Genomic DNA, 26,984 nt, shown 5'->3' with positions numbered 1-26,984 from the left:
GCCAGAGTGATAGCACAGTGGTAAGCAGGGGTCTCAAACTCAATTTACCTGTGGGCGGTAGGAGGCAAAGTCGGGTGATCCTTGAGTGCAAAGTCAGTAGTAAGCCTTGAACATTGGGGGGTGTGACCCAAACAACTAAAACAAAACAAATTCAAAAAAGATTCCTCTAGGGCAGGGCCACAAAATGTTGTACGGTGGGCCGATTGCGGCCTGCAGGCCACGAGTTTGAGACCCCTGGTGGTAAGGCATTTGCCTTGCACACAACCTATCTGGGACGGACCCATGTTTGATCCCCAGCATCTCATATGGTCCCCAGAGCCTGCAAGGAGCAGCTCCTGAGAGCCACCAGGTGTGAGGAAAAAAAAAAAAGGACAGAACTAAATATCCAAGCTAAATACAATAACAGTGGAATCAAGAGGCCCAAAATTTAACAATCTAAACTTAAAATAGGTTTGTTACACTGGCAGGCTGAGGGGATAGGGGATGATATGGGATGCATTTGGGGAACATTGGTGGAGGGAGGTGGACCTGGTGGTGGTGATGGGATTGGCCCTGATTTATTGCATGTCTGTACCCAACTATGAAGGACTTTGTAAATTAGAATAGTTTCAATAAAATAAAAATTTAATTTAAAAAACTTAATAGCTATCCATATAGTCTAATTTTAGAAGTTTTATAAGTATCTGAAATAGAACTTAATATGAAAAATCAAATTTATGTCCAATAATAGAGTAGAAAAGATTACTTAGAATCTTGTCTTTTCTGCTTTATGAAATTATAACTTAACACTTTGGAAGAATATTGCTAGATCAGTTTATTTCATTAGCATTTGAACATATAAAATGTGTCTTTTTTTTAATCTTGGCTTTGATAAAGAGCTCTAAGTATATAAAGCATTATGTGCTTTTTAAAAGTATATTATTATTGGTCTGGAGCGGTGGCACAAGCTGTAGGGCATCTGCCTTGCACATGCTAATTTAGAACAGACCACAGTTTCATCTCCCAGCATCCTATATGGACCCCCAAGCCAAGAGCGACTTCTGAGTGCATAGCCAAGAATAACCCGAGTGTCACCTGGTGTGGCCCCAAAAGCAAAAAAAAAAAAAAAAGTATATTATTATTAAATGTCCTCTGCACTCCTATTTTCATTGCAGCACTATTTACAACAGCCAGAATCTGAAAGTAACCCAGGTGCCTGACAACAGATGACTAGATAAACTGATACATGTACACAATGGAATACTACGCAGCCATTAGGAAAGATGAAGTCATGAAATTTACTTAGTCATGAATGAACATGGGGAGGGATAACCATAGAATAATCTCACTCATCTGTGGGATATACGGAAAGTAAAAGACAGTTTGGGGATTGTGTACAGAGATAATAGAGATGAGGATTAGGAGGACTATGGTCAGGAGCTTGCCACAAAGAGCACAGAGTATAGTTAAAGTAGAGAAAGGTCTACAGTGAAAGGGACGTGTATTGCATCCCTTCATTAGCAATAGTGTAACCACAGTGTCAGAAAAGAAGAGATGCCTGCCCTCAAAAAGAGGCGGGAGAGGGTGGGTGGGAAGAGAGAGGGTTAGAGGGAAAACGACTTTGGTGGTGGGAAATGTTCACTGGTGAAGGTTATTGTACATTTTATGACTGTAACTCAATCATGAACAACTTATCTGTGAAAAAAAACTAGTGTGAACAACCTTATAACCATAGTGTTTAAATTTTAAAAAAAATTCAAAGAAAGTTTATTGTTATTGATTTTTGGGTTAAACCCAGCAGTGTTCAGGGGTTACTCCTGGCTCTGAACTGAGGAATTACCATGGCAGTGTTGGTGGTCTCTTATACCAGGGATCGAACCCAAGTTAACCACATACAGGCCAGCACTCTATCCACTGTTTCTTTTGCCCCAATTATCCCTAGTTTCTCTGGATATTTCAGATCAATAGCAAATCACTTCTTTCTTATTCATGCTCAGAAACCATTTAATCTAATTGTGACCCCCTTTCTTTTCTTTTAGCTTCACAGGATCTTACAGCTGGCTGTAGTTGTATCAGAAGTACTTGAGAATGGATCCTCAGTTTTAGTCTGTTTGGAAGAAGGCTGGGACATCACCACACAAGTAAATTGTTATATATTTTCAGATTGATTTATTTATATTTCAGTTCCATTGTTCATAAATACTATATTTTATATAATATATATTACATTATATATAATAGCTAATATGTTTGTGTACAGAGGAAGTCCTTTGTTAAATAGTTCCTGGTATCCCATTGGAAGCTCTGTGTCATGAACTTCCAAGTCTTACTTAGCCTATAGTTTTTCCTATATGAAACTACCTCATGTAAGCTGGAACCCTTGACCATCAGTGTAGAAGATAGGCCATCTTCCCTGAGTTTTCAGTCCTATCCTGTAATCAAAAAGTTTTTGAATATTAAAATATAGTTAAGACCTACTTAAAAGTAGGTATTATTTGAATTGACCCTTTGGCTTCCTTGAGTTTGAAAACCACAATCAATAAACTATCCAGGTAGGGGGCCGGGCGGTGGCGCAAGAGGTAAGGTGCCTGCCTTGCCTGCGCTAGCCTTGGACGGACCGCGGTTCGATCCCCCGGCGTCCCATATGGTCCCCCAAGCCAGGAGCGACTTCTGAGCGCATAGCCAGGAGTAACCCCTGAGCGTTACCGGGTGTGGCCCAAAAACCAAAAAAAAAAAAAAAAAAAAAACTATCCAGGTAAGGATTAAAATATTAATTCTCTAAAAGAAAAGATGTCAGCAAATGAATTGGAGTTTAATCTTCATTGGAAAGTTAACAGAATTAAGTTAATTGGCTGTTCAGGAAATTTCATTTGTAAATTTAGCTATTATCAAAAGGAAATGTTTTGTTTCAGTAACAGTTTTTTCATTTCTGAAAGTAATAAGGTCTCCATTCTTTTATTCTAGGTGACATCTTTGGTTCAACTACTCAGTGATCCCTTTTATAGGACACTAGAAGGCTTCCGGATGTTGATTGAAAAAGAATGGCTCTCTTTTGGTCATAAGTTCAATCAGAGGAGTAGCTTGACCCTCAACAACCAAGGTGGTGGTTTTGCTCCAATCTTCCTGCAGTTCTTGGATTGTGTACATCAGGTAAGTAGATCAAGCTAACATTAATGTGATAATAAAAAAGAACTAGCATTTATTTAGCCTTGTGATATTGTCCCAAGTATCTTAATATCTGAACTTCTTTGGAGTCAACCATAAGAATTTTTGAAATAGGGCCCAGAAAGATAGTACAGGGGCAGGATTCTTGCTTTGCATGGCAGCTGACTGAGTGCAATTCCTGGCACTCCATATGATGCTATCAGGGTCTAACCAGAAGTGATCCTGACCACCTCTGAGTGTGGCGAAAAATAAAAGAAAGAATTTTTGAAATTTTAGGAGTGGATTCTTGGCAATGGAAATTTAAAAAAAATCTATAAATGTATAATATATAAATATTTACATATACTATAAATGTATAAATGTTCATGATTGAGTTTCAGTCATACAATGTCCAATTCCCATCCCTTCACTGTTGCACATTTCCTGCCACCAATATCCCCAATTTGCTTCCTGCCCTTCACTTCCCACCCTCCCACTATCCTGCATGAAAGGCAAACGCCTTACCTCCATGCTATCTTTTCCGCCTTCTTTTTTTGTTTGTTTGTTTGATTTTGGTTTTTGGATCACACCCGGCAGCGCTCATGGGTTACTCCTGGCTCCATGCTCAGAAATCGCTCCTGGCAGGCTCAGGGGACCATATGGGATGATGGGATTCAAACCTCCATGCTATCTCTCCGGCCCCACTCTCTTTCACTTCTTATTCTAAATTATTGTTGACGCAAAACTTTTGTGTGTGTGTGTGTGTGGTTTTTGGGTCACACCTGGCAGTGCTCTGTGGTTATTCCTGGCTCCAGGCTCAGAAATTGCTCCTGGCAGGCACGGGGGACCATATGGGACGCCGGGATTCCAACCGATGACCTCCTACATGGAAGGCAAATGCCTTACCTCCATGCTCTCTCTCCGGCCCCGACGCAAAACTTTTAACATCTTGGCCCTTAATGTAACATCCTGGAACTTAATGTAGTTCTCAATAAATATAGAATAGTAAATGTAACTATATGTAAATGCAGGATCATAAAAGAACTTATAGAAAACAAGATTTTTATACTTCTGAAAATTGAAGTAAAATGTTAAGCCCAATAAACTGAGAAGATGTATAATACCTAGGACAGAACTGCTTAAACTTTTTCACTCAATCCTTTTTCACTTGAGAAACACAACACTGTCGAGTTTTCCAGAATCAACTTGGACTCATTATTCATTATGCCTTTAATCTTTAATTATTAGTTGGTCATTCAGAAGCATTATTTTCAGAGTTTATGTGCCTAGAACCTAGACTATTAAAAAAAAAACTAGTGATGCACTTATAATCACTATATAAATCAAAATAGAATTCTGAAAACAGGGGTCAAAGCTATAGCACAGCGGCAGGGCATTTGCCTTGCACATGGCCAACACTGGTTCAATTCCCATCATCCCATATGGTCCCCAAACCTCCCAGGAGCAATTTCTGAGCACAGAGCCAGGAGTAACCCCTGAGCATTGCCGGGTGTGACCAAAACAAACAAATAAAAGTAAAGGAAATCCATGTTATAAAGAACACAAGTTTTTCGGGGTAGAGTGCTATGAGACAGGAAAGATTTGAGACAGAGTTGGGAAGTCCCAGAGTGGACTGTCTGAAAAAATTAAGCAGCCGCTATCTAATTTCTTCAAAGAAGGAACTGTCTGGTTAAACACATGATGATCTCACTTATCTGTGATAGATAGAATAACTGGATGAGGAAATATAATGTAGTAAAGGGGGAATATCTAGATCACCCTTGACCCCAGAGCTTAGGGAAAAGGAAAGAAACCAAGGAGGGAAGGAAGAAGATGAGAAAGGAAAGGAAAGTGGGGTTAGGATTTAGGTTATGCTGGGTTATAGGAGAGAAGTGTAGCTGTATATCCAAACTACAGACTCAACACTGAAAACATGAGACCTAAGCTGCAACCACTAAACTTTATAATGTGTCTATCAAAATGACCTGAGAAAGGTAGGGACTACACTATTGTGGGATTGGTGTTGAAATATATGCCTAAAACTCAACTATCAATAACTTTAATTTTGTTTTTTAAAAATAATTTTTAAGGACTTTCTGGGAGCTATTTGGATGGATACTGTATCTGGTAGAGTACTTGCCTTGCATGGTGCTGACCTGGGTTAAACCCCCAGTACCCTATATGGTCCTCTGAGCACTGCTAAGAGTGACCCTTGAGTACTACCAGGTGTGACCCCAAAACTAATTTTTTTAAAAGACAAACAGTGGGTCAAGGGAGATCCCAGTTAAGTATGAAATTTTTTACTTTTTCCATATTATTTTCTGTCTCAGGTCTCATTACTAACCCACTAGTGTTCCCAGTTTCAAGACTTACCAGCTTTGGTTTTTCCAGAGAACATTCTCTAATTGCTTATTTGCTTGATAAAAAAAAAAAAAAGGCCCTCTAGCTCCAGAAATTAGCTGTGTGCTCATTTCTAGCACTATCATGTCCATATACATATCACTCAGCACTGAATTCCTGAGTCTTTGAGGATTTATGGAAAAAATGATCACCTTCTCAAATCGTTTTCATCCTACAAGCATCCTAGTATTGCTTCTGATCTTCTTTCATTTACTGCTTTCTGTTTTCCATCTTTCAGAATTTTTCTGAAGTTTCTTGGCCTGCTACTATCACATTTTTCCTACCTCCTTTTGTTTGTTTAAAAGATTTTTTTCCTTTAATTGGGGAAAATTTATAGGGATCTGAGTTTATATGGATGATTTGGTTTCATTTAAATGCACTACTTAAAGTGTTGCATATGCATGTTCAACTTTTAGAATTCTACATACCTAGACCTAAGAGTCAGAGAAGTAAAGCACTCACAATCTGTAAGAGACCGAAGGTTCTCATTAAAAAAAAAAAAAAAAAATGCTGTCCTCCAAGATGGGAATATCATTGTATCCCAGGTAGATTACTGTAATGTAATGCTTATTGTCAGAGTCAAGATGAGATGAATGGGAGTGTCAGTATTCTAGAATATCAGAAAAAAGTGACTTGTTTATATGCATATCTTAACTAAGATTAAGAGTTTAAAAAACAAATGAAGTATAGGCGTAAAAAGGGGCTGGAAATTGGATGGGACCCAGGGGCCAAGTGGTCTCAGGAGCATTGAATGGAAATTAAAAAATGGTCAGATCTAAATACTAAGCCAAAGTTAACAACAATAGAATCAAGATACCCAAACTATAACAAGCTAAACACAAAATGGACCTGTTACATTAGCAGTCCAGGAGGCTAAGGGTGGAGGTATAAGATGCATGCTGGGAACTCTGGTGGAAAGAGGTCAACACTGGTGGGGGGAATGGCCCCAATTCAATATCACTATGTGCCCGAAATACAACCGTGAAAAACTTGTAATTGATATTGGCTTCAATAAAAACAGTTTTTTTTAAAGAGGACTGAATACATTAAAGGATTTGCCCATGAAGCACAAAACTGAAAATTCATAATCCTCGTGTTGCCCACAGACACTGAAGCAGTCCTGACAGATATCTAAGTTGTTAGTGATCCTTAGTAAGAAGTGTTCAGAAGTTGGCTTAGTGTTTGAGGAAGAACCCAGGGCAAGTTTGAGCTTAATTCAGGTGCCACCCATGCACCTAGATGATCCTTATCACACTACAGCTGGGGGTACCTGACAAGAGGAAAAATTTTAATGAAGTTCCTATTATCTTTAGAACATATTACACACAAAAAAAGTTAAGTTATATAAAGGTGATAGTTGTTTAATATTTTAATGAGTTAAATAAGATTCTATATAAACCAGTTAGCTCTGAAACAGAAAACAAAAGTTAACTTTTTTTTTTTTTGGTTTTTGGGTCACACCTTGCAGTGCTCAGGGGTTACTCCTGGCTTTACGCTCAGAAATCGCTCCTGGCAGGCTCAGGGAATCATAGGATGCCAGGATTTGAACCATCCTTCTGCATGCAAGGTAAACACCATACCTCCATGCTATCTCTCCGGCCCCCAAAAGTTAACTTTTGATGAAAACTCTGTGGGTATATTGTTTAAAACTATAGAAAATAATATTTGGGCCGGAGAGATAGCACAGTGGTAGGGCATTTGCCTTGCATGAGGCCGACACGGGATGGACCCAGTTTGATTCCTGGCATCCCATATGGTTCCCTGAGCATGCCAGGAGCGATTTCTGAGCACATAACCAGGAGTGACCCCTGAGCATCACCGAGTGTGGCCCAAAAACCAATCAATCAATAAACTGCTTTAAAAAAGAAAAAATAATGTTCATGCTCCAAAGACCTCTAGTATTTTTTAAAACCTAGATGTACCACTTTGCAATTTTTCAGTCAGAGGCTAAAGCACTTGCTTTACATGTAACTGAACCCAGTTTAATCCCTAACATCACATATGGTACCCCAAACACTGCTATGTGTAGCTCAGTAAAAATAAAATGTTTCCATTTACCTAAATTTCCTTGACTTAGTACATAATAACCTGAGTGCAGACAAGTCAGGGCAAAGCAAATTTAGGACCCTAACTGCAATGTCTGGAATGCTTGGCCATAGTAGGTGTCAGTTTGTGTGAGAACAGAGCCAGGAGTATAAAAGACTTATTCATTAAACAGCAGGAAATTGGAGAAAACTGCAATTAACAAATAGTGCTTCTGATTCAATTATAAGTAGTGTTTCATCATCTCCTACATACTGGCTATAGCCGTTAGAAAAACGCCTTCTCTGAACTTCTTTCAAGGGAACGCTAGTGCTCAGCATGACTCTGGCTTTTACCAGACAGTTTGAATTAGTGCAACCCTCAATTTCTCAGGGGTACAAAACAGCCAGACCTAACAGCACATTTTTGAAAATAAGTGCAAAATTACACAGCAGCAAGTGAAATTTTCCTGGGTAGAAGACTGTTTGCTACTCATTAACCATTTCTAACTTACTGGATGCCAAAAGGCAGTCCATGGAAATATGCCTAGACTTGTCCATTAGCACTAATAGAGTTACAAAGAAAACAGATGAAGCACTGATCTTAAATTAGAACTGCCTCATCATATAAAAAGCCATTGTTTATGCCAGTATGTCCAGGTGTCAGAAGAATTATAAATGCTAGATCACTGTTTCATAATAGCAACATCTGGCAGATTTTTTTGTTGCTTCTAGAAGAAATTGGCTTGGCTCAAATGATATCATTACAGGATGCTTCCTTTTCTTAAAATAGTTGAACCAAATTCAAAAGGATAATACTCCAAACTACAATTTATTCTTAAAATTTCTTTAAAAATAATACCAAAGGGAAAAATATTTATACTGCGAGTAAAAAAACATGAAGTATAAAATAAATTCCCTTTTTTCATCATTAGTGTAAATCTTTGAGGGCATATTGGAACCTTTTCACTATTTACTACTTAGAGAAAAAAATAATAGTTACGTTTATCATTAAAATTTTTTGCATTGTGAGTTAACACCCTATAGTCTGGCTTTATAATATGGTTCTCCTCAGCTGTCAACAAGCACTGTGCTATGACCTGTTCCAAAAAGAAAAGTGATTTGTTATTCTTTGTAATTTATGTGTGAGGATCCAAAACACACTTATTTTTAACAAAATAGAATCGCAGTTAATGGACTAATAATAAACAGTTTTTATTATATTCCTGCTTCCTATTTAATTGAAAACTGACAAAAAAAAATTGGCATATCTTATAACAAAGTAATGGTATTGAATTTTTATATTTAAGCCTGTAAGATAAATGAGTTTTACATCAGCCTCATTATTGTTATAGTAAATTATTCCTAAACAATTCATGTTCGAATGGTTGCAGGTCTGCTTTATATGGTTTTGGAAGTGTTTGGGGCCCCTAATTTAACTACTATTTTTCTAGGATTTTTAATAATATCGAAGATTTTTTTTCAAACACTGATAGGATTTTATATAGGGTCTCTCATAGCTTAATGTTTGTCATCCCTAAAAGCAAATTCCAATTTAATTTATTACATTTTATTCTTGAAATGTTAGTCTTTCCTGAGGTTTGAGTCATAGCTTATTTTTATGAGTCTTTAAATTTTACAAAGTACTTTATGGCATATGGGCAAAAAAATAAGACCCTATAAATTCATATTTCTCCAAATTCCATTTCAGATTATCTTCTTATAAATAAGTGAAATTGGCAGTAATTGTTTTCATAATGGAAAACAAACTAAAATGCCTTATAGTTACGTATTTCTTTTAAATTTGCCTATTTTTATCTTTATCAGATAAATACAAAATTATTTGAAGAACAGAATCCAGATGATGCATGAGGGAGACCTAAAATTATAATCAGCATATTTCAGAAAATGCTCATGTAGAATTTATTAGATGACTATCATTTATAATTCCACATAAGATGGCTAAATTTATTTGAAACAGACTTTAGTATCCCCCCTCGCAAAATCTTGTAGACTTCAATACAGAAAACTGACTGATGCAGCCTAAAACTGTACTTTGAAATGGTTAACAAAAATGACTTAAAAACTTCAGCCAAGGGGCCAGAGCCATAAATAGCACAGCAGGTAGGGCATTTGCCTTGCACGTGACCTGGGTTCAGTCTCCGACATCCTTTATGGTCCCCGAGCCTTTCAGGACCAATTTCTGAGGGCAGAACCAGGAGTAACCCCTAAGTGTCACTGGGTGTGGCAGAAAAAAATTCAGCCAAGCTAATCAAATTTTTTTTTTCTTGGTTTTTGGGCCACACCCGGCAGTGCTCAGGGGTTACTCCTGGCTGTCTGCTCAGAAATAGCTCCTGGCAGGCACGGGGGACCATATGGGACACCAGGATTCGAACCAACCACCTTAGGTTCTGGATCGGCTGCTTGCAAGGCAAACACCGCTGTGCTATCTCTCCGGGCCCAAGCTAATCAATTTTTAAAAGACACAAATAAGAAAGAGTGGTATCAGCATTATTTAGCCCAGAATATTGCCCTTTTCACCTACAAATAGTTGGGCCAGCCATTGAATACCAGAAAGAGCCACATCTTTTTCTATCTGAAGATGCTTTGAAACATGTTGAAGCAGCACAATGAGGGGAGGAGCAGAGGCTTGTGATCTCAGTCCCCCAGCTACATACAGCTGAGATAGCTGTTCTACCCATGCCTCTCTTTCTCTCATACTGTAGCTCCACTCTTCTCTTCCCTTCACTTCTCTTCCCTTCCCTTCTCTTCTCTTCTCTCTTCTTCTCTTCTCTTCTCTTCTCTTCCTTTCTCTTCTCTTCTCTTCTCTTCTCTTCTCTTCACTCTCATCTCTCTTGTCTCTCACTCTCTCAACCCCTCCTCCCTCCTCTCTCACACACATAGCCACACATCCTGACTAAACCAGAATCCTCAGCCTCAGTGAGTCAGCTGGCAGCAGCAGTGGGGTTTATAGTTTCACCCCACAACAACCAGATCATAGTACTGCCTATCTCCCCAGTACTAGATGAAATGGACAGCAGTTAGTCGCAGCAGATCCTATTTACCCTAGCCAAAACACTCTAGGGACCGGAGCGATAGCTCTCTCTTCTCTCTCCTCTCTCTCCTCTCCTCTCTTTGCTCTCTCCATCTCCTCTCCTCTTTCTCTCCTCTCTCTTTCTCTCTCTCACTCTCTCTCTCTCACTCTCACTCTCTCTCTCTCTCACTCTCACTCTCTCTCCCCCCCCCCCCAAGCTCTGTCTCAGAGCCTGCAACCATCACAAATCCCATAGCTAGAAGAAACTAACGTTTTTCTTTTTTCTCTCTCTTTTTTTTTTTTGGTTTGCGGGCCACACCCAGTGATGCTCAGGAGTTACTCATGCCTATGTGCTCAGAAATTGCTCCTAGCTTGGGGGAAGCTAACTTCTTACATACAATCAGAGATGTTGAAGACGCCAATGAAACCTCTAGCAAAGGTGGTGAAGTGGCAGCTCTCAAATTATAGTCAGAGACAGCTTAGGTAAAAGAAGAAACTTAAGCTGTAGTGCCATCTAGTGGGATCAAGGTAGACAAATGTTTTCCTCCCTGGAAAAGGTGCTACTACTTCAAAAGCACCAGCAGACAAATCATCAAACACTATGAAAAATCTTGCTAGCATAGTATCTAAAAAGAGAAAACAAACATTCTAAAAAACAAAATACTGTGATCTATTTGATGGAGAATTCAAAATAGCTGTCATCAAGAAAACTCAGAAAAGCAGCTCCAGGGGCTGGAGTGGTGGCACAGTGGTAGGTTGGTGCAGCAGTAGGGCGTTTGCCTTGCAAGCGGCTGACCTAGGATGGACCTTGGTTCTATCTCCCAGCGTCCCATATGGTCCCCCAAGCCAGGAGCGATTTCTGAGCACATAGCCAGGAATAACTCCTGAGCATTATCGAGTGTGGCCCAAGAACCAAAAAGAAAAAGAAAAGCAGCTCCAGTGAACTCAGGAATCAAATTCATGAATAAAAAATAAACTTGACCTAGGAAATTGAAGCCCTAAGGAAAAAAAGTATCTCAAGAACTCAGTAAATAAGATGAAGAGTAAAAAAGATTAAAATGTTTTGGAAATAGAGCATATCATATGGACAAGAAAATTATTGGGTGGAAAATTAAATTCTAGAAATGATAACAGTTAAAAAGGAAAGAGAACTATGGTTTTTTTTTAATGAAAAAAATAGACCAAAAAAAACTGGCAACTGACCAGGTCAATTTTTAAATTGTGACAAGGTTAATAGATTTCATGGCCAGAGAATAATCAGAATAATTGGTTACATGCTTTGCATGTAGGAACCCCAGGTCTGATTCCCAGAACCAGGGCGGTGGGGCAAAAGATGAATTTTCTAGAAGGAGATGAGATGAACAAAGTTAATAAAATGATAGCTCTCAGATACTTAAAATTCTGGGGAAGAAACTAGATACATATTTATAGTGCTACAAACTAAATACAAATACAGTACTAGATAAATTTATAACACCTTGTCATCTTGATTCAAAAATACTTTCTTCATGACATTAAAACTTAGAAGTCAATATTATAGGTAATATATAGCAGGAGAAAAAAATAGTAACCTAGGGGCTGGAGAGAGAGCACAGTGGTAGGGCATTTGCCTTGCATGCAAAAGGACGGTGGTTCGAATCCGACCATCCCATATGGTCACCCAAGTCTGCCAGGGGCAATTTCTGAGCATAGAGCCAGGAGTAGCCCCTGAGCACTGCCGGGTGTGACCCCCCCCCCAAAAAAAATAGTAATCTAGAAAGTAGTCTTTACTAATTTGGGGAACTTCTGAAAATTTTTCAGCATTTTTCTCAACAGAAAGTTTACAGGTCAAAAGAAAATAAAATGATATATTCATAATAATTGAAAGATAAAATTGTCTAACCAAGAATGCTCTATCCAACAGTTATGCTTTCAGTTAGGAACATTAAATGAATAATTTTCCATATAGAGGCTGAAGAAATTTATCATCATTGAATAAGTGTAGGTTCAAAGTAAAAGGGTAGAATCAGATAATTCCAGGCAAGTTGTAGACCAAAGAAAGTGGGGATAGCCAGACTAATAATAACATCAGACAAAATAAACTTCAAGCCAAAAATGGTAACAAGGTGCAAAAGTGGTCATTACAGAAAGATAAAGGACATGATCTACTAAGAATAAATTGTGCTTATTATATAAGCTTCTGACATAGAAGCATGAACTATATAAAGCAAAAATTAGCAGACCTAAAAGAAAAAATTGACAGCAGTATATTAATAAAGAACTTTTGTATTCCACTTATATCAACCATAGCTTGGCAATCTAAATACTTAACTTGCATGCAGAAGACCAATTTCAAGCCACTATATGGTCTTCTGGCAGTGCTCATAAGATTGTACAGTACCAGGGCTTAAAATTGGTCTCCTGCAAGCAAAGTATGAATGCCAATTAAAGTGGCCACCAACTACAGAGCCAAGTTTACAGTGCCCCTAAGCATTTCTGGGTATGATTATAGGAACAAAAACAAGTAAACCAGGAAACTTTGGTGGCCTTTAATGATAAATTAGTCAGATGAACTTAAAATAGGCCATTCCATTAAAAAAAGAATAGTCTCCTCAAATGTACATGAAATATTGTCAATGGTAGACCAGATGTAGGAATGCAAACCAAATCTCAAAAAAGTTAAGATTTAAATAAAAAGCATGTCATATGGCAACAGTAACATCAAACCAGACATAAGATAGAAGAAAGCTAAAAATGTGACCAGAGCAATAGCACAGTAGAGTATTTGCATTAACCAACCCAAGTTCAATCTCCAGCATCCCAGATTGTCCCGAGTACTGCCAGGAGTGATTCCTGAGTGCAGAGCCAGAAGTAAGCCCTGTATACCACCAGGTGTGCCCCACCAAAAAAAGCTGGAAATTAGAAATACAGATAGGTTGAAATTAAACAGTATGCTCCCAACAACTACTAAATAAATAGAGAAAAAATTTTAAATACCTGGAGACAAATGAAAAAGAAAAATATAGAAAAATCTATGGGATACAGCAAAAGCAGTAGTGATTGCTCAGGAAATAAGATATAGTTCAAATAACCTAATTTTTTAGCTATAGTAAGTAGAGCCAGAAAAATACAGATAATAAAAGGAAATGAATAGATTAAAATTCACATATGGTCGTCCCCCCCCCCAAGCCAGTAGCGAATTCTGAGAGCATAGCCAGGAGAGCGTTTCTAGGTGTGGCTCTAAAAACTAAAAATAATAATTTCACAAATCTTTAGATTTACTGAAATAAAATCAGAAACAAAAAATATACTACAGAAATAAGATCATAGTGACTACTCATATCTGTATGCCAACAGATTGTACAACCTAGAGCTATGGATAAATTCTTAGAATCATAGTCTTCCAAGGCAGATGATATGATTCAATGGCAATGGCCAGGCTTATGCTTTACAATCAAGACTTGAATTTGATTCCCAGCACCACCCAAAGTAAATAATAGATAGATTGATAGACAGATGATAAAATCTTACAAAATTAAACTATGAAGAAAATCCAAATAGAATGAATAATCAAAAACTATACATACACAATTTTAGGACTAGGTAAATTTACTGGTGATTTTTTTTTTTTTTTTTTTTTTTTTTTTTTTTTTGGTTTTTGGGCCACACCCGGCGTTGCTCAGGGGTTACTCCTGGCTGTCTGCTCAGAAATAGCTCCTGGCAGGCACAGGGGACCATATGGGACACCGGGATTCGAACCAACCACCTTTGGTCCTGGATCGGCTACTTGCAAGGCAAATGCCACCGTGCTATCTCTCCGGGCCCTACTGGTGAATTTTTAATAGGTTTTTATTTTAGTTTGTTTTGGGGCCACACCCGGTGACGCTCAGGGATTACTCCTGGCTATGTGCTCAGAAATTGTTTCTGGCGTGGGGGACCATATGGGACTCTGGGGGATCAAACTGCTGTCTGTCCAAGGTTAGCGCATGCAAGGCAAATGTCCTACCACTTGTACCACCACTCCTACCCCTGAATAGGTTTTTAAACCTATCATACCAATCTTTTTCAAATTTATCAACCAAAAAAACAAAAAAGACGAAGAAGGAAAGAATTTATTTTGAGACCCACATTACCTTTGTTTGCCAATCAAAATGTTACATCACATTTTTGTTGTTTTCCTTGGGGGCGTCACACCTGGCAATGTTCAGGTATTACTTCTGGCTCTATGCTCAGAATTAGCTCTTGGCAAGCTCGGGGACCACATGAGATTCTGGGATTTGAACCACTGTCCTTCTGCATGCAAGGCAAATGCCCTACCTCCAAGCTCTCTCTCCAGTTCCTAAAATGTTACATCACATTTATAAAATGAAGGATAAAAACTATTTGATTACAATCAATATAAAAAATTCATGATAATATTTAGACGTAAGCACCATATTATGTCCTTGCACTATATTGTAAGGCTCAGTTGATCATGTATCACAGGTATGGCCCTTTACTCCAGAGAACTTCTTAAGAGACCCTCAGATGATGTCCCAACATTAACAAGGAAAGTGATCATTCAAAGAGATACATGTATAGGAACAGTGTTGTTCATAGTACAACTGTAGTGTTTTTTATAGTAGCCTGATACAAAAATAAAGTCATGTCCATCAACTGATAGCCAGAAAAATACGATGTTTGAATAAAATATTTGCACATATGACAAAGAGTTAACATCCAAAATAAAAATAATTCACACAAATCATGAACAAAATAGCTAGCCCAGTTTATAATTACTTAAAGATTTGAATAGTTTCTTCTCTGAGGAAGACAAATGGAAAACAAAAACTGAACTTTCAGCATCACTTACTTTTAGGGAAATTTATGTCAAAACCACAGTGAGGCACCAAATCTCACATGTAAGAATGGCCTATATCAAAGATTGGAAACAAGTGTTGTCAAGTATGTGGCAAGAAAGGAATACATGTCCATTTTTATGGGAATGGAAATTAGTGCAGCCTTTCTGGAAATTGGGTATGGAGAGACTTAGGAAAAACTAAAATGGAAATATTTATAAAAATCTAGTAATGCCACTCCCCAGCATCTAAAGGCTACAAAAGCATTCATTTGAAATAATATCTGCGTTCCTATGTTCATAATAGTGTGTTGTTCACAGTAGCCAAAACATAGAAATGGCCTAACTGTTTATCAGTAAATGACTGTATAAAAATGATATGGTGATGGTGGTGGAGAGGTAGTACAAGAGTTAAGGCACTTGTCTTGCAAACTGCTGTTTCAAATTCCTGCACCACATGTGGTCCCTTGACCACCTCCAGGGGTCACTCCTGAGCACAGAGCCAGAAATAACCCCTAGTATCTGATATGGTCCAACCACTCACTCCTTCCCTACCCTGCCAAATGCAATATCTCTGGAGGACTGAGAAACTAGCTCAAACAATTATGTGCCTGCTTTGCATATGGGAGAACTGAATTTCATTCCTGACATCATATGGTCTCCCAAGCACACTGGGAATAACCCCTAAGCAATACAGCAGCACTAGCCCTTCCAAAAGGAAAAAAGTAGCTGTGGTGCTCAATAAATACTACTCAGCTATTTACATGAGTGAAGCCATGCTTTGGAGGGAAAGAATGGCTGGTTTATTAGAGTATTACACCCCTAATAATAAAGCTCATGGAGAAAGACAGATACCATATGATTTCTTTCATTTATTGAATATAAACAAAATAATGAGCCAGAAAACTAATATAGGAGCTAAGGCACTTGGTTTGTATGTAGCTGTTCACTGTATGTAGCTGGCACTGCCTATGGTCCCTACCCCAGTCTGAATCCCAGCACTTCCAGAAGTGACAGCTACACACAGACAATAAATAAACCTCAAGCACATCTAAGTATGGCCCCAAAACCAAAAGTAACATTTTTAAAAAGCCCCCAAAAAGCTAATATACATATGAGGGAAAGGCAGTCAATTTTATGGTGATGGGTGTGTTTTTGTTCTGTGGAGGACCATACCCGGTGGTGCTCAGGAGTTACTCCTGGCTCTGTACTCAGCAATCACTCCTAGAAGGTTCAGAGGACCCTATGGGATACCAGGGATTGGCTGCATGCAAAGCAAATACCTATACTATCATTCCAGTACCTATGGTGATGGATATGTATTAGTTCTGAATTAGAATTCTATTGTGATCACATTGTAATATATCCAGATGTTGAATTACACAGTTGTATATAATGTTATAAACCAACGTAGCCTCAATTTTAATTTTTAAAAAAGAATCTTATACATGGTCAAGTGGTATTTATCTGAGGAATTCACAGTTGACTTCACATTGTAAATTATTATAAATTACCAAATTAAGAAATTTGAAAAATAAAACCATATGGTTGGGCCAGAGCAATAGCACAACCGTAAGGTGTTTGCCTTGCATGCAGCCAACACAGGACAGACCCCAGTTGTAATCCCAGCACTCCATATGGTCCCCTGAGCCTGTCAGGAGCAACTTCTTTGCGTAGAGCCAGGAGTAACTCTTGAGCGCCGTTGAGTGTGACCCAGAAACCAAAACAAACAAACAAACAAAAAACATGGTTAGACATAAAATATGAAGTACTTGATCTTAGGAAACCAGAAATAGAAGAAAGCTTTATCCAACTATAGGAACCATAGAAGATAGCACAGCAGTCTGGAACACATGTTTTGCATGCAGGAGATCCATGTTTGATTTTTGCAGTTTTATCTTAGCATTGCACCTAAGCACTACCAGCAATGACTTCCAAGCATTGAGCTAAGAGCAAGTACCCCTGAGCACTACTAGGGGTGTCCCCAGAAAGAAAAGAATCAAACAATGTATGTTATTTTATTTTTAAAATACACTAAGAGGCTGAAGAGATAATACATTTGTAAGGTGCTTTACATGCACACATCTGATCTGTGTTTAACACCCCCACACCTGATACTGTTTTCCCCCTACCTCCAAGCACAACCAGGAATGATCCTTGAGAGCAGAGCCTGGAGTGAGCCTGAACACCACCATAGTGGCCAAATAAAATAAAACACGAAAAGAACATAACATAACAACTCCTAAGATCATACTTAAAAGTAATATGTTCTGGGGCCAGAGAGATATCATGAAGGTAAGGCATTTGCCTTGCATGCAGAAGGACGGTGGTTTGAATCCTGGCATCCCATATATGGTCCCCCCAAGCCTGCTAGGAGTGATTTCTGAGTGTAGAGCCAGGAGTAACCCTGAGTGCTGCCGAATGTGACCCAAAAACAAACAAACAAAAAAAAGTAGTATGTTCTAAGAGTGGAAAGAAACATAAGTGACTCCTCTCCATTTCTGTTCACCATTGTATTAAAAAGGACCTGCCTATGATACAAGGAAATAATATAATAATATTACATCCACATCAGAAAGAAAAAATTAAAACTATATCAAAATATGATTAATTATCTGAAGAATCTTCAGAAAATGTTAAGAGTAGGGGGCCAGAGTGATAACAGTGGTAGGACATTTGCCTTGCATGTAGTGGACCCAGGACAGACCTGGATTCAATCCCTAGCATCCCAAATGGTCACCCACACCTGAAAGGAGCGATTTTGAGTGTAGAGCCAGGAATAACTCCTGAGCACCACTGGGTGTGGCCCTGGGTTCAATCCCCAGCATCCCATATTGTCCCCTGAGCCTGCCAGGAGTTATTTATGAGCACAGAATAAGGAGGAAAAGTTCCCTTGTGGGTCACCGAGATGTTGGATTAAATAGAAAGTATCATTTTTCTTCATTATTAGAATTCTGGGGTACTAGATTTTGTCTTGTGAATAATTAGATTTTCAGTTCTCATTATAAAATTTGTCTTCATTGTAAATATTTCCTTGAGTTTTTTGTTTTGTTTTTGGCGGGTCTTTGGGGACGACTCCCAGGGTGCTCGACTCTACTCAGAAATTACTTCTGGCATGCTCCGTGGACCATATGGGATGCCAACGATCAAACCCAGGTCAGCCACATGCAAGGCAAATGCCCTTCCTGCTATATTATTACTCTGGCTTCAATTATTTCTTGTATTTCTTTTTTTTTTTTTTTTTTTTTTGTGGTTTTTGGGTTACACCCGGCAGTGCTCAGGGGTTATTTCTGGCTCCAGGCTCAGAAATTGCTCCTGGCAGGCACAGGGGACCATATGGGGCGCCGGGATTCGAACCGATGACCTCCTGCATGAAAGGCAAACGCCTTACCTCCACGCTATCTCTCCGGCCCCTATTTCTTGTATTTCTTGATGTTAGGTTCCAAATATAGGTATTAGTCAACCTTGATTATTTGCTTTAATCTGGGTGGGTTTTGCTTCACGAAATTATCCGGGGGTCAGAGATGCAGTTCAGTAATATAGCACTTGACTTATGTATGTGAGACTCTGGGTTTATTCCCAGCATCCACAAAGAAAGAAATTTTTACTGCTTTTCTTTTAAATAGTTGCTAAGTAGTAAAAGCCAAATTAACTGCAGCATGGAGGCAGTTTGCTTTTCAATCTCAAACCCACAAGAATACTCACAGGGGAACACATGCACTCACATGCACATAGTACACACACACACACACACACCTTGAAGTTCTATAAACACCAATGCAAATTCCCATTCTAACAGGGTGAGTGGTAGGGACCATGGGAAAGAATCTAACCTTTATAACATAATTGTAGAGTGCAGAGTTTGTGGTGAGACCAGTCACTCGGTATAGTAGGCTATGAAAGCATTTTTCCACTTGTAAAGGATTTCTGCTTCCAGACCTAGCATGTGATCACCCTGGAATGCCTGTAAGTTCAATGTAAGGTCATTTTTATTATCATTTCCATTTTACTTCACCTTAGAAGTGGCTCCTCCAAATTAGAGTCCTAATAATATTAAGTTATCAGAGTAATCAAGAAAAGTACTGGGGCCAGAGCAATAGCACAACAGCAGGGCATTTGTCTTGCACACGGCCAACACTGGACCAACCCTGTTTCAATTCCCGTCATCCTATATGGTCCCCGGAGCCTGCCAGGAGTGATTTCTGAGTGTAGAGCCAGGAGTAACCCCTGAGCACCACCGGTGTGACCAAAAAAAGAAAAAAAGAAAGAAAGAAAATGAAGTTTTATTAAATAGCTATTTCCCTGTAGAATTATCTTGGGAAAAATCACTCAAATTGTGCACATTCTCAGTATCCTTGCTTTATAAGCTGAAGATCTGAGTAGACATTTCTCCAGAGATACAAATGGCCAGTAAGTAAATTTGAAAAGACACTCAGCATCATAAATCATCAGGGGAATACAAATCAAAACTACATTAGAAATAAAATGACTTATTAAAAAAAATGGTGAGGATATGGGGAAATAGCACTATGTCTATTGGTAAGAATAATAAATTGGTACAACCACTATAGAAAATAATATCAGGGGCCGGAGATATAGCACAGCAGTAGGTCATTTGCCTTAGACGCAGAAGGACAGTGGTTCAAATCCTGGCATCCCATATGGTCCCTTGAGCCTGCCAGGAACAATTTCTGAGCATAGAGCCAGGAGTAACCCCTGAGTTCTGCCAGGTGTGACCCAGTTATACCACTCCTAGGGATATGCCCTAGGAACACAAAAATACAATACAAAAATCTCTTCCTCACACCTATATTCATTGCCATGCTATTTACAATAGACAGACGCTGGAAACAACCAAGATGACCTTCAAAAGATGAATGGCTAAAACTGTGGTACATATACACAATGGAGTATTATGCAGCAGTCAGAAAATATGAAGTCATGAAATTTTCCTATACATGGATGTACATGGAATCTATTATGCTGAGTGAAATGAGTCAGAGAGAAATAGATAGATACAAAATAGTTTCACTCATCTATGGGTTTTTAGAAAAATAAAAGACATTTTCGCAATAATCCTCAGAGACAAAAAGAGGGGGGCTGGAAGGTCCAGCTCAGGACATGAAGCTCTCCACAAAGGGTGAAATCTCCACCACAAAGAGAGGGGAGTGAAGTTAGAGAAAAAACTACACTGAGAATTATAACAATGTAAATGAATGAGGGAAGTAGAAAGCCTGTCTAGAGTACAGGCGGGGGTGGGGTGGGGAGGAGGGAGATTTGGGACATTGGTGGTGGGAATGTTGCACTGGTAAAGGGGGGTGTTCTTTACATGACTGAAACCCAAGTACAATCATATTTGTAATCAAGGTGTTTAAATAAAGATATTAATTTTAAAAAAAGCTAAAAAGAAAAGAAAATAACACCAAAATACCTCAAAAAATTAAAACTCAAACTACCTTTTAAAATGATAAAAGTTTGGGTATATGTTTGAGAGAATTAAAAAGAAAACTATGTCAAAGAGAATTTGTACTCCCACATTCAATCCAATATGGCTCACAAAGCATATGGAAACACGTTTTAAAAAATTCATTGAATAAATAGACTGGGAGTGATTTGGGCCACACCCAGCATAGCTCAGAGTTTGCTTCTTGTAGTGCCTGGGGACCATGTGTAGTCCAGGCACAAGGGATTGAATTTAGGTTAACTGTGTCAAAAGTTTAAATCCTTGTACTATCTCTTTAGCCTAGAGGAACAGGTTATGTTTTGTTTGAGAGCCACAGCCTGTAGTGCTCAGTGTTTACTCTTAGCTCAGTACTCTGGCAGTAAGAACTCCTGTTGACAATGGTATGCTATGTATTTTAAATAAGTAAGTACATCTTCAGTTACTTTTGCCTCATATACCCCTGCAAAAAATAAAACGATATGATGTAAGGTGATAGAGGTATTAATGAACCGTAATCATTGTCATAAGTATGTGTACCAAATCATCATATATTTACTTAAACACTTGCACTAAATTATAGTAATATGGAAAAATAATTCCAATTGGTACATTGTTATGGAGATTAAATGACATTATTCACAAGTATCTCCCCATTCCCAACGTGGTGTCTGACACTCCCTAGGTGCTCAGAAAGGTGCCCGTCCCTCCTCATGGTCAGGTAGTCTCAAATATCTAGTCAACTAGTCTCAAGCCAATACAGTGAAATGTCACCGTCTTTTTGTTAAGTTGTATTTTGCTTTAAGAAATACAAAGAAGGGGCCGGAGAGATAGCATGTTGGTAAGGCGTTAGTCTTTCATGAGCCTTTCAGGTCATTGGTTTGAATTCCAGCATCCCATATGGTTCCCAGAGCCTGCCAGGACCGATTTCTGAGCATAGAGCCAGGAGTAACCCCTGAGTGCTGCTGGGTGTGACCCCCCCCCCCAAAAAAAAAAAAGAAAAAGAATAAGAAAGAAAGAAATGCGAAGAAACTGGGGCTGGAGAGATAGCATGGAGGTGGGGCGTTTGCCTTGCATGCAGAAGGACAGTGGTTCAAATCCTGGCATCCCATATGGTCCATCCCCCGAACCTGCCAGGAGCGATTTCTGAGCATAGAGCCAGGAGTAACCCCTGAGGGCCACCGGGTGTGACCCAAAAACAAAAAATAAAAAATATCCAGATAGTACAGTAGGTAGAGCATTTGTGACCCAAAAACCAAAAGAAAGGAAGGAAGGAAGGAAGGAAGGAAGGAAGGAAGGAAGGAAGGAAGGAAGGAAGGAAGGAGGGAGGGAGGGAGGGAGGGAGGAAAGGAGGGAGGGAGGAAGGAGGGAGGGAGGAAAGGAGGGAGGGAGGGAGGAAAGGAGGGAGGGAGGGAGGGAGGGAGGGAGGGAGGGAGGGAGGAAAGAAGTGAGGGGGGAGGGAAGGAGGGAGGGAGGGGGAGGGAGGGAGGGAGGAAGGAAGGAAAAAGAAATACAAAGAAACTTCATGAAAATGTGATTAAAAGTACTGTACATCAGAACTTCAATCAAAAAAAGTGTAAAAAATGCAAAGGAATTTTTAATGTTTATATTTTTACCAAAATGTGTAAAATCTAATACTGAATCCTAATTCATGATCCTTTCTTTGCTTTGTGTGTTTCAGGTTCACAACCAGTATCCAACCGAGTTTGAATTTAATCTCTATTACTTAAAATTCTTGGCTTTTCACTGCGTATCAAATCGCTTTAAAACATTTCTCCTGGATTCTGACTATGAAAGACTAGAGCATGGTATGTGTGCTCAGGCCCTTCTTCCTTCTTTGTTAGTTTTGCATGTTTGGAGGGTTTCCTTTTTGTGAACCCTTTAATGTGTATGATCCATTTGCTGCGATGGATGGATGGATAGACAGAAGGATGGACGGACGGACGGACATAGACATATATATCCTTTCCTGGTTTTGCATGTGTTTGATGACGAACTCTATAAATAATATACCCCAAGTGTGCAAGTTTATTTTAGAGTTTTACTCTACAAATATAGATTGGACATGAATGAGTGCTCAGATTTGGAGATTTGCTATATAAGTATTGGCATATAGCTTAGAGGTTCGTCCTTGGCACTTCACAAGTCAGATGATTACTTAGGCATCTCTTCTAGATGGGTGTACCCCTGACAAGTTCTGCACCCAAATGTGTATGACCCTCTGGAGCTACAACAAAGAAAGGGAAAGGGAGTGGCAGGCAATGAGGACCTTCATAGCTCCAGCCCTTTATGTCTTGTTAATCACATTAGGAAACATTTGTAAACTTCTTAGTATGGCTGCTTGTTCAAAGGAAGTGCTAGATTATCTATTATGATTATTATTCTATTTGGAGGGAGTAGCATCATGTAGATTCCCTAGTCAACTTAACTGCCTGTTCAGTGCAAGGACCCAAAGATACAGAACTCCTGAGCACTGTGATGCTAGGATTCTCCAAGCCACCAGAGCTACCTTGGCAGTTTATGAAGGACTAGTGTGGGGGATTAAAAACTGAGGTCAGAGGATCATGAAGATAATACAGGAGGTAAAACATGTAATTTTCATGCAGCTGTGCTAGCTACAGCACTGGTTGGAATCCCCAGCACCATGCTTCTAAGCATTGTCAGGGGGCAATCCTGAGCAGAGTCCAAACTCAAATTGGAATTAGCAGCATGCAAAACAAGAGCTTTAAGCTCTCTGTCTCCATAGTCCCTCAAGTCATGTAAGCTTTAATAACAGTCCAAGAGATTCTGAAGGTCATCCTACCCTCTGAAAACATCCCATGAGATCTGCATTCTTTCGTCATTAAGGGAGAAAGAAGAAAAACACATAATTTTTATTAAGACAGAAAGATCAAGGGCTGTGGAAATAATATAGGAGTTAAAGAATTGCTTTGCTTATACCTCATTCTTTCTATTCAAACTCCAAATATTACGGCCGTGTTGAGCACAGCAAGATTTGAGCTAAACCCCACCCTCTCCCCAAAGAAATAGAAAAATTAGGGCCTGGGGCTGGGACAGCTCAAAAAACTTTCGTTTCATGTGTACTGAATTCAATTCTCAACACCACATGGTCACCCATGTGATCCTTGAGCACCAAGTTGGGAGTAGTCCCATAGCACTGCCAAGTATAGCAAACTTCCCACCAGGAAAAGTCAAAAGCAGCTTTATTCAGTATATCATGTATACCTGACGTTTTATAAAGAGGACTTCTGTGGCATCAAGTCACTTCTATCTCAGTTTAAATTATGAAATCAGAAAACATTTCCAGAGCATTAAATTATCTAGTATGTCATACTTTAGTTATTAGAGTAAGCTTCAGGTGGACCATTTTGTGTTCTGTTCATACTTTCAAATCTTTGTTAAGGCATAGGATTGCCATTCCATACATCATTATCAGAAACCTTGGGGGAAGACATTAAGCAAAACATTAGAGTGATTTGGGGAGCTTTTAAATGCTTGCTGTGTGGGATCTGGCCTCAGAAACTCAGATTTGATTGGTGAAGTAAAAACTAAATATCAAGATATATCAAGATATATTTATAGCCTTAGTTTATTCTGTTTGGGGCCATACCTGGCTCTGCATGAGCTCATTCATTATTGGCTCTGTGGTCTGAAATTACTTTGGAGCTGCTTAGAGAACCATATGGAGTGCCAGGAATCGAAACTGAATTGGCCACATACAAGGCTAATGCTCTACCCACTGTACTACCTTTCCAAAACCAAATCCTTTTAAGACTTTACATAACCAAAGTTGAGAACTACTTTATTATACCCTGAAATTAAGAAGGTAGAAAGGAAAAAATTACTCTCTAAGGCTTCAAATATTGTACAATTTTGTGCTTCCTTAGGATGAGGCATTCTTTTCTGATAAACTGGTTAAATACATGTTTATTGGGCCAGAGAGATAATTTAGAGGTCAGAGGTACAATGCTTTGTATCCAAAAGACGTGGGTGCAATCCCCAGCACACCAGAGTATTGCCAGGGTGAACATAGTGGTTCCCAACACCACTGGGCCTAAGCACTACCCCTTCATCAGGCCTCGCTTTGAACTCTTTGGCCTATTGGCAGAGTATCACCTGGAATGGTCCCCAAGGACCCTAAACACAACTTGGGAAGACCCCATTTCCCCATCTCTAAGAAATACTTTATTTTATTTTATTTTTGGTTTTTGGGTCACACCCGGTGGCGCTCAGGGGTCACTCTTGGCTCTATGCTCAGAAATCGCTCCTGGCAGGCTTGGGGGACCATGTGGGATGCCGGGATTCGAACACCGTCCTTCTGCATGCAAGGCAAAGTCTTACCTCCATGCTATCTCTCAAGCCCCTCCAAGAAATACTTTTGACTTATTTTATTCAAGCAAGATCGCGCTCCTTAAAAGAAGTACCATTCCTGACCTTTTAAAGAAAAACCTCTTTCTTCAACCTAACACTTTCCTCCTTATTTAAAACAAAGTGGGTTCATGTAAATAATAGATTTTCTAATAGCCTAAGAGATACAGTCAGGAATTCCCAAACTGCCTCCCCTAAATTGGGCTTCGAAGTCTCTCAAGGAAGCAGATCACACCCTTCTGTCATCAGGAGCCTCTGTGACTAGAACTTGTGGTATATATAAACTACCAAAAAAAATTCTAAATGACTTCATGCTAAATAGCCAACAACTTAAAAAAGAAACATAGAATTATGTTTTTAACTGAGTTTTGCCAAAATCAACCCTGCCCTTCTATTTTCTCTTGAGAGGTGAGTAAAATGTCTCCTGATATGGGCTTTAGGATGTAGAATTGGACGTGTTGCTAAATGCCTATGAAATCTCAGTGATTTTCTTTCCATTTTTGTTGTGTTTCTTTATAGCTGTTTATTCCTATATTTTGATCTGCAATTATTGTTACTTTTTTTTTTTTTTTTTTTTGAGGTTTTTGGGTCACACCCGGCAGTGCTCAGGGGTTATTCCTGGCTCCAGGCTCAGAAATTGCTCCTGGCAGGCACAGGGGACCATATGGGACACCGGGATTCGAACTGATGACCTCCTGCATGAAAGGCAAACACCTTACCTCCATGCTATCTCTCCGGGCCTATTGTTACATTTTCTAAACATAGTTGCTGTTTCTGGAGCCATAAGTCATATTCCAGTTTGTATTTGCTATCTCATACTTTTAGGAAAAGTTTTGATTTTATTTAATTTCTGTTCATTTTGTTTTTGGATTAACAGGAACTTTATTTGATGATAAGGGAGACAAGCCAGCCAAAAAAGGAATTTGTATTTGGGAATGTATTGATAGAATGCACAAGAAGAGTCCCATTTTCTTTAATTATTTGTATTCACGAGTGGAAATAGAGGTACAGTAAGGAAAAATTTATGTTTAACTTTTTAAATATTTTGTATTAAATGTATTCTTTTAGTATATATAAGATTCTTTAATTAGGTCTCATATAAAAATATTGCTTAAATTTTTAGAAAACTACAGACTAGAGTTATGAGAGTAGAGACCACACATAAAAATCGTCACACGGGGCCGGGAAGGTGGCGCTACAGGTTAGGTGTCTGCCTTGCAAGCGGATGGACCTCGGTTCAATCCCCCGGTGTCCCATATGGTCCCCCCAAGCCAGGGGCGATTTCTGAGCGCATAGCCAGGAGTAACCCCTGAGCTTCAAACGGGTGTGGCCCAAAAACCAAAAAAAAAGAAAAAAGAAAAAAAATCGTCACAGACCACACACACACACACACACACACACACACACACACACACACACACAATCAGAGGAAGGCCAGAGTGATAGTACAGTGGGTAGGGCTCCTACCTTGCATGTAGCCGACCTAGATTTGATTCCTAGCATCTCATATGGTCCCCTGAGCACTGTTTGGCATAATTCCATGGTTCAGAGCCAGGAGTAACCCTTGAGCATCACCAAGTGTGACCAAAAGAAAAAAAATCAAAGGAAGATGGTTTTTCCAGAGAGAAAGATCAAGAAACTTGAAACCTTATCAGATCAAGTAATCTTTAAAAACAAAAAGAAAAGCCTAGGCTAGAAAGATAGTGTAGGGCTAGAGTACATGCTTTACATGAAGGAAACAAGTGCAAATACACACAGTCCCATGAGTACTGCTGGATGTAG

The 26,984-nt window shown here is 39.1% G+C and overlaps 1 protein-coding gene across 2 annotated transcripts in view; it reads left to right on the top strand.

The window, feature by feature from the left end:
* SBF2 (SET binding factor 2) overlaps window positions 1-26,984 on the top strand; it is a 394,504-nt gene that overhangs the window by 353,519 nt on the left and 14,001 nt on the right. For both annotated transcript variants that reach the window (XM_049780980.1, XM_049780981.1), the window contains 4 exons: window positions 2,019-2,120; window positions 2,944-3,129; window positions 22,516-22,642; window positions 26,080-26,207. In XM_049780980.1, the coding sequence (XP_049636937.1) occupies window positions 2,019-2,120; window positions 2,944-3,129; window positions 22,516-22,642; window positions 26,080-26,207 (543 nt within the window). The remainder of the gene's footprint in view (window positions 1-2,018; window positions 2,121-2,943; window positions 3,130-22,515; window positions 22,643-26,079; window positions 26,208-26,984) is intronic.

Source organism: Suncus etruscus, chromosome 9 (assembly GCF_024139225.1).
Source record: "Suncus etruscus isolate mSunEtr1 chromosome 9, mSunEtr1.pri.cur, whole genome shotgun sequence".
NCBI lineage: Eukaryota > Metazoa > Chordata > Mammalia > Eulipotyphla > Soricidae > Suncus > Suncus etruscus.
Note: the sequence above shows the minus strand (reverse complement) of the source record. Positions and strands in the feature narration are given on the sequence as shown.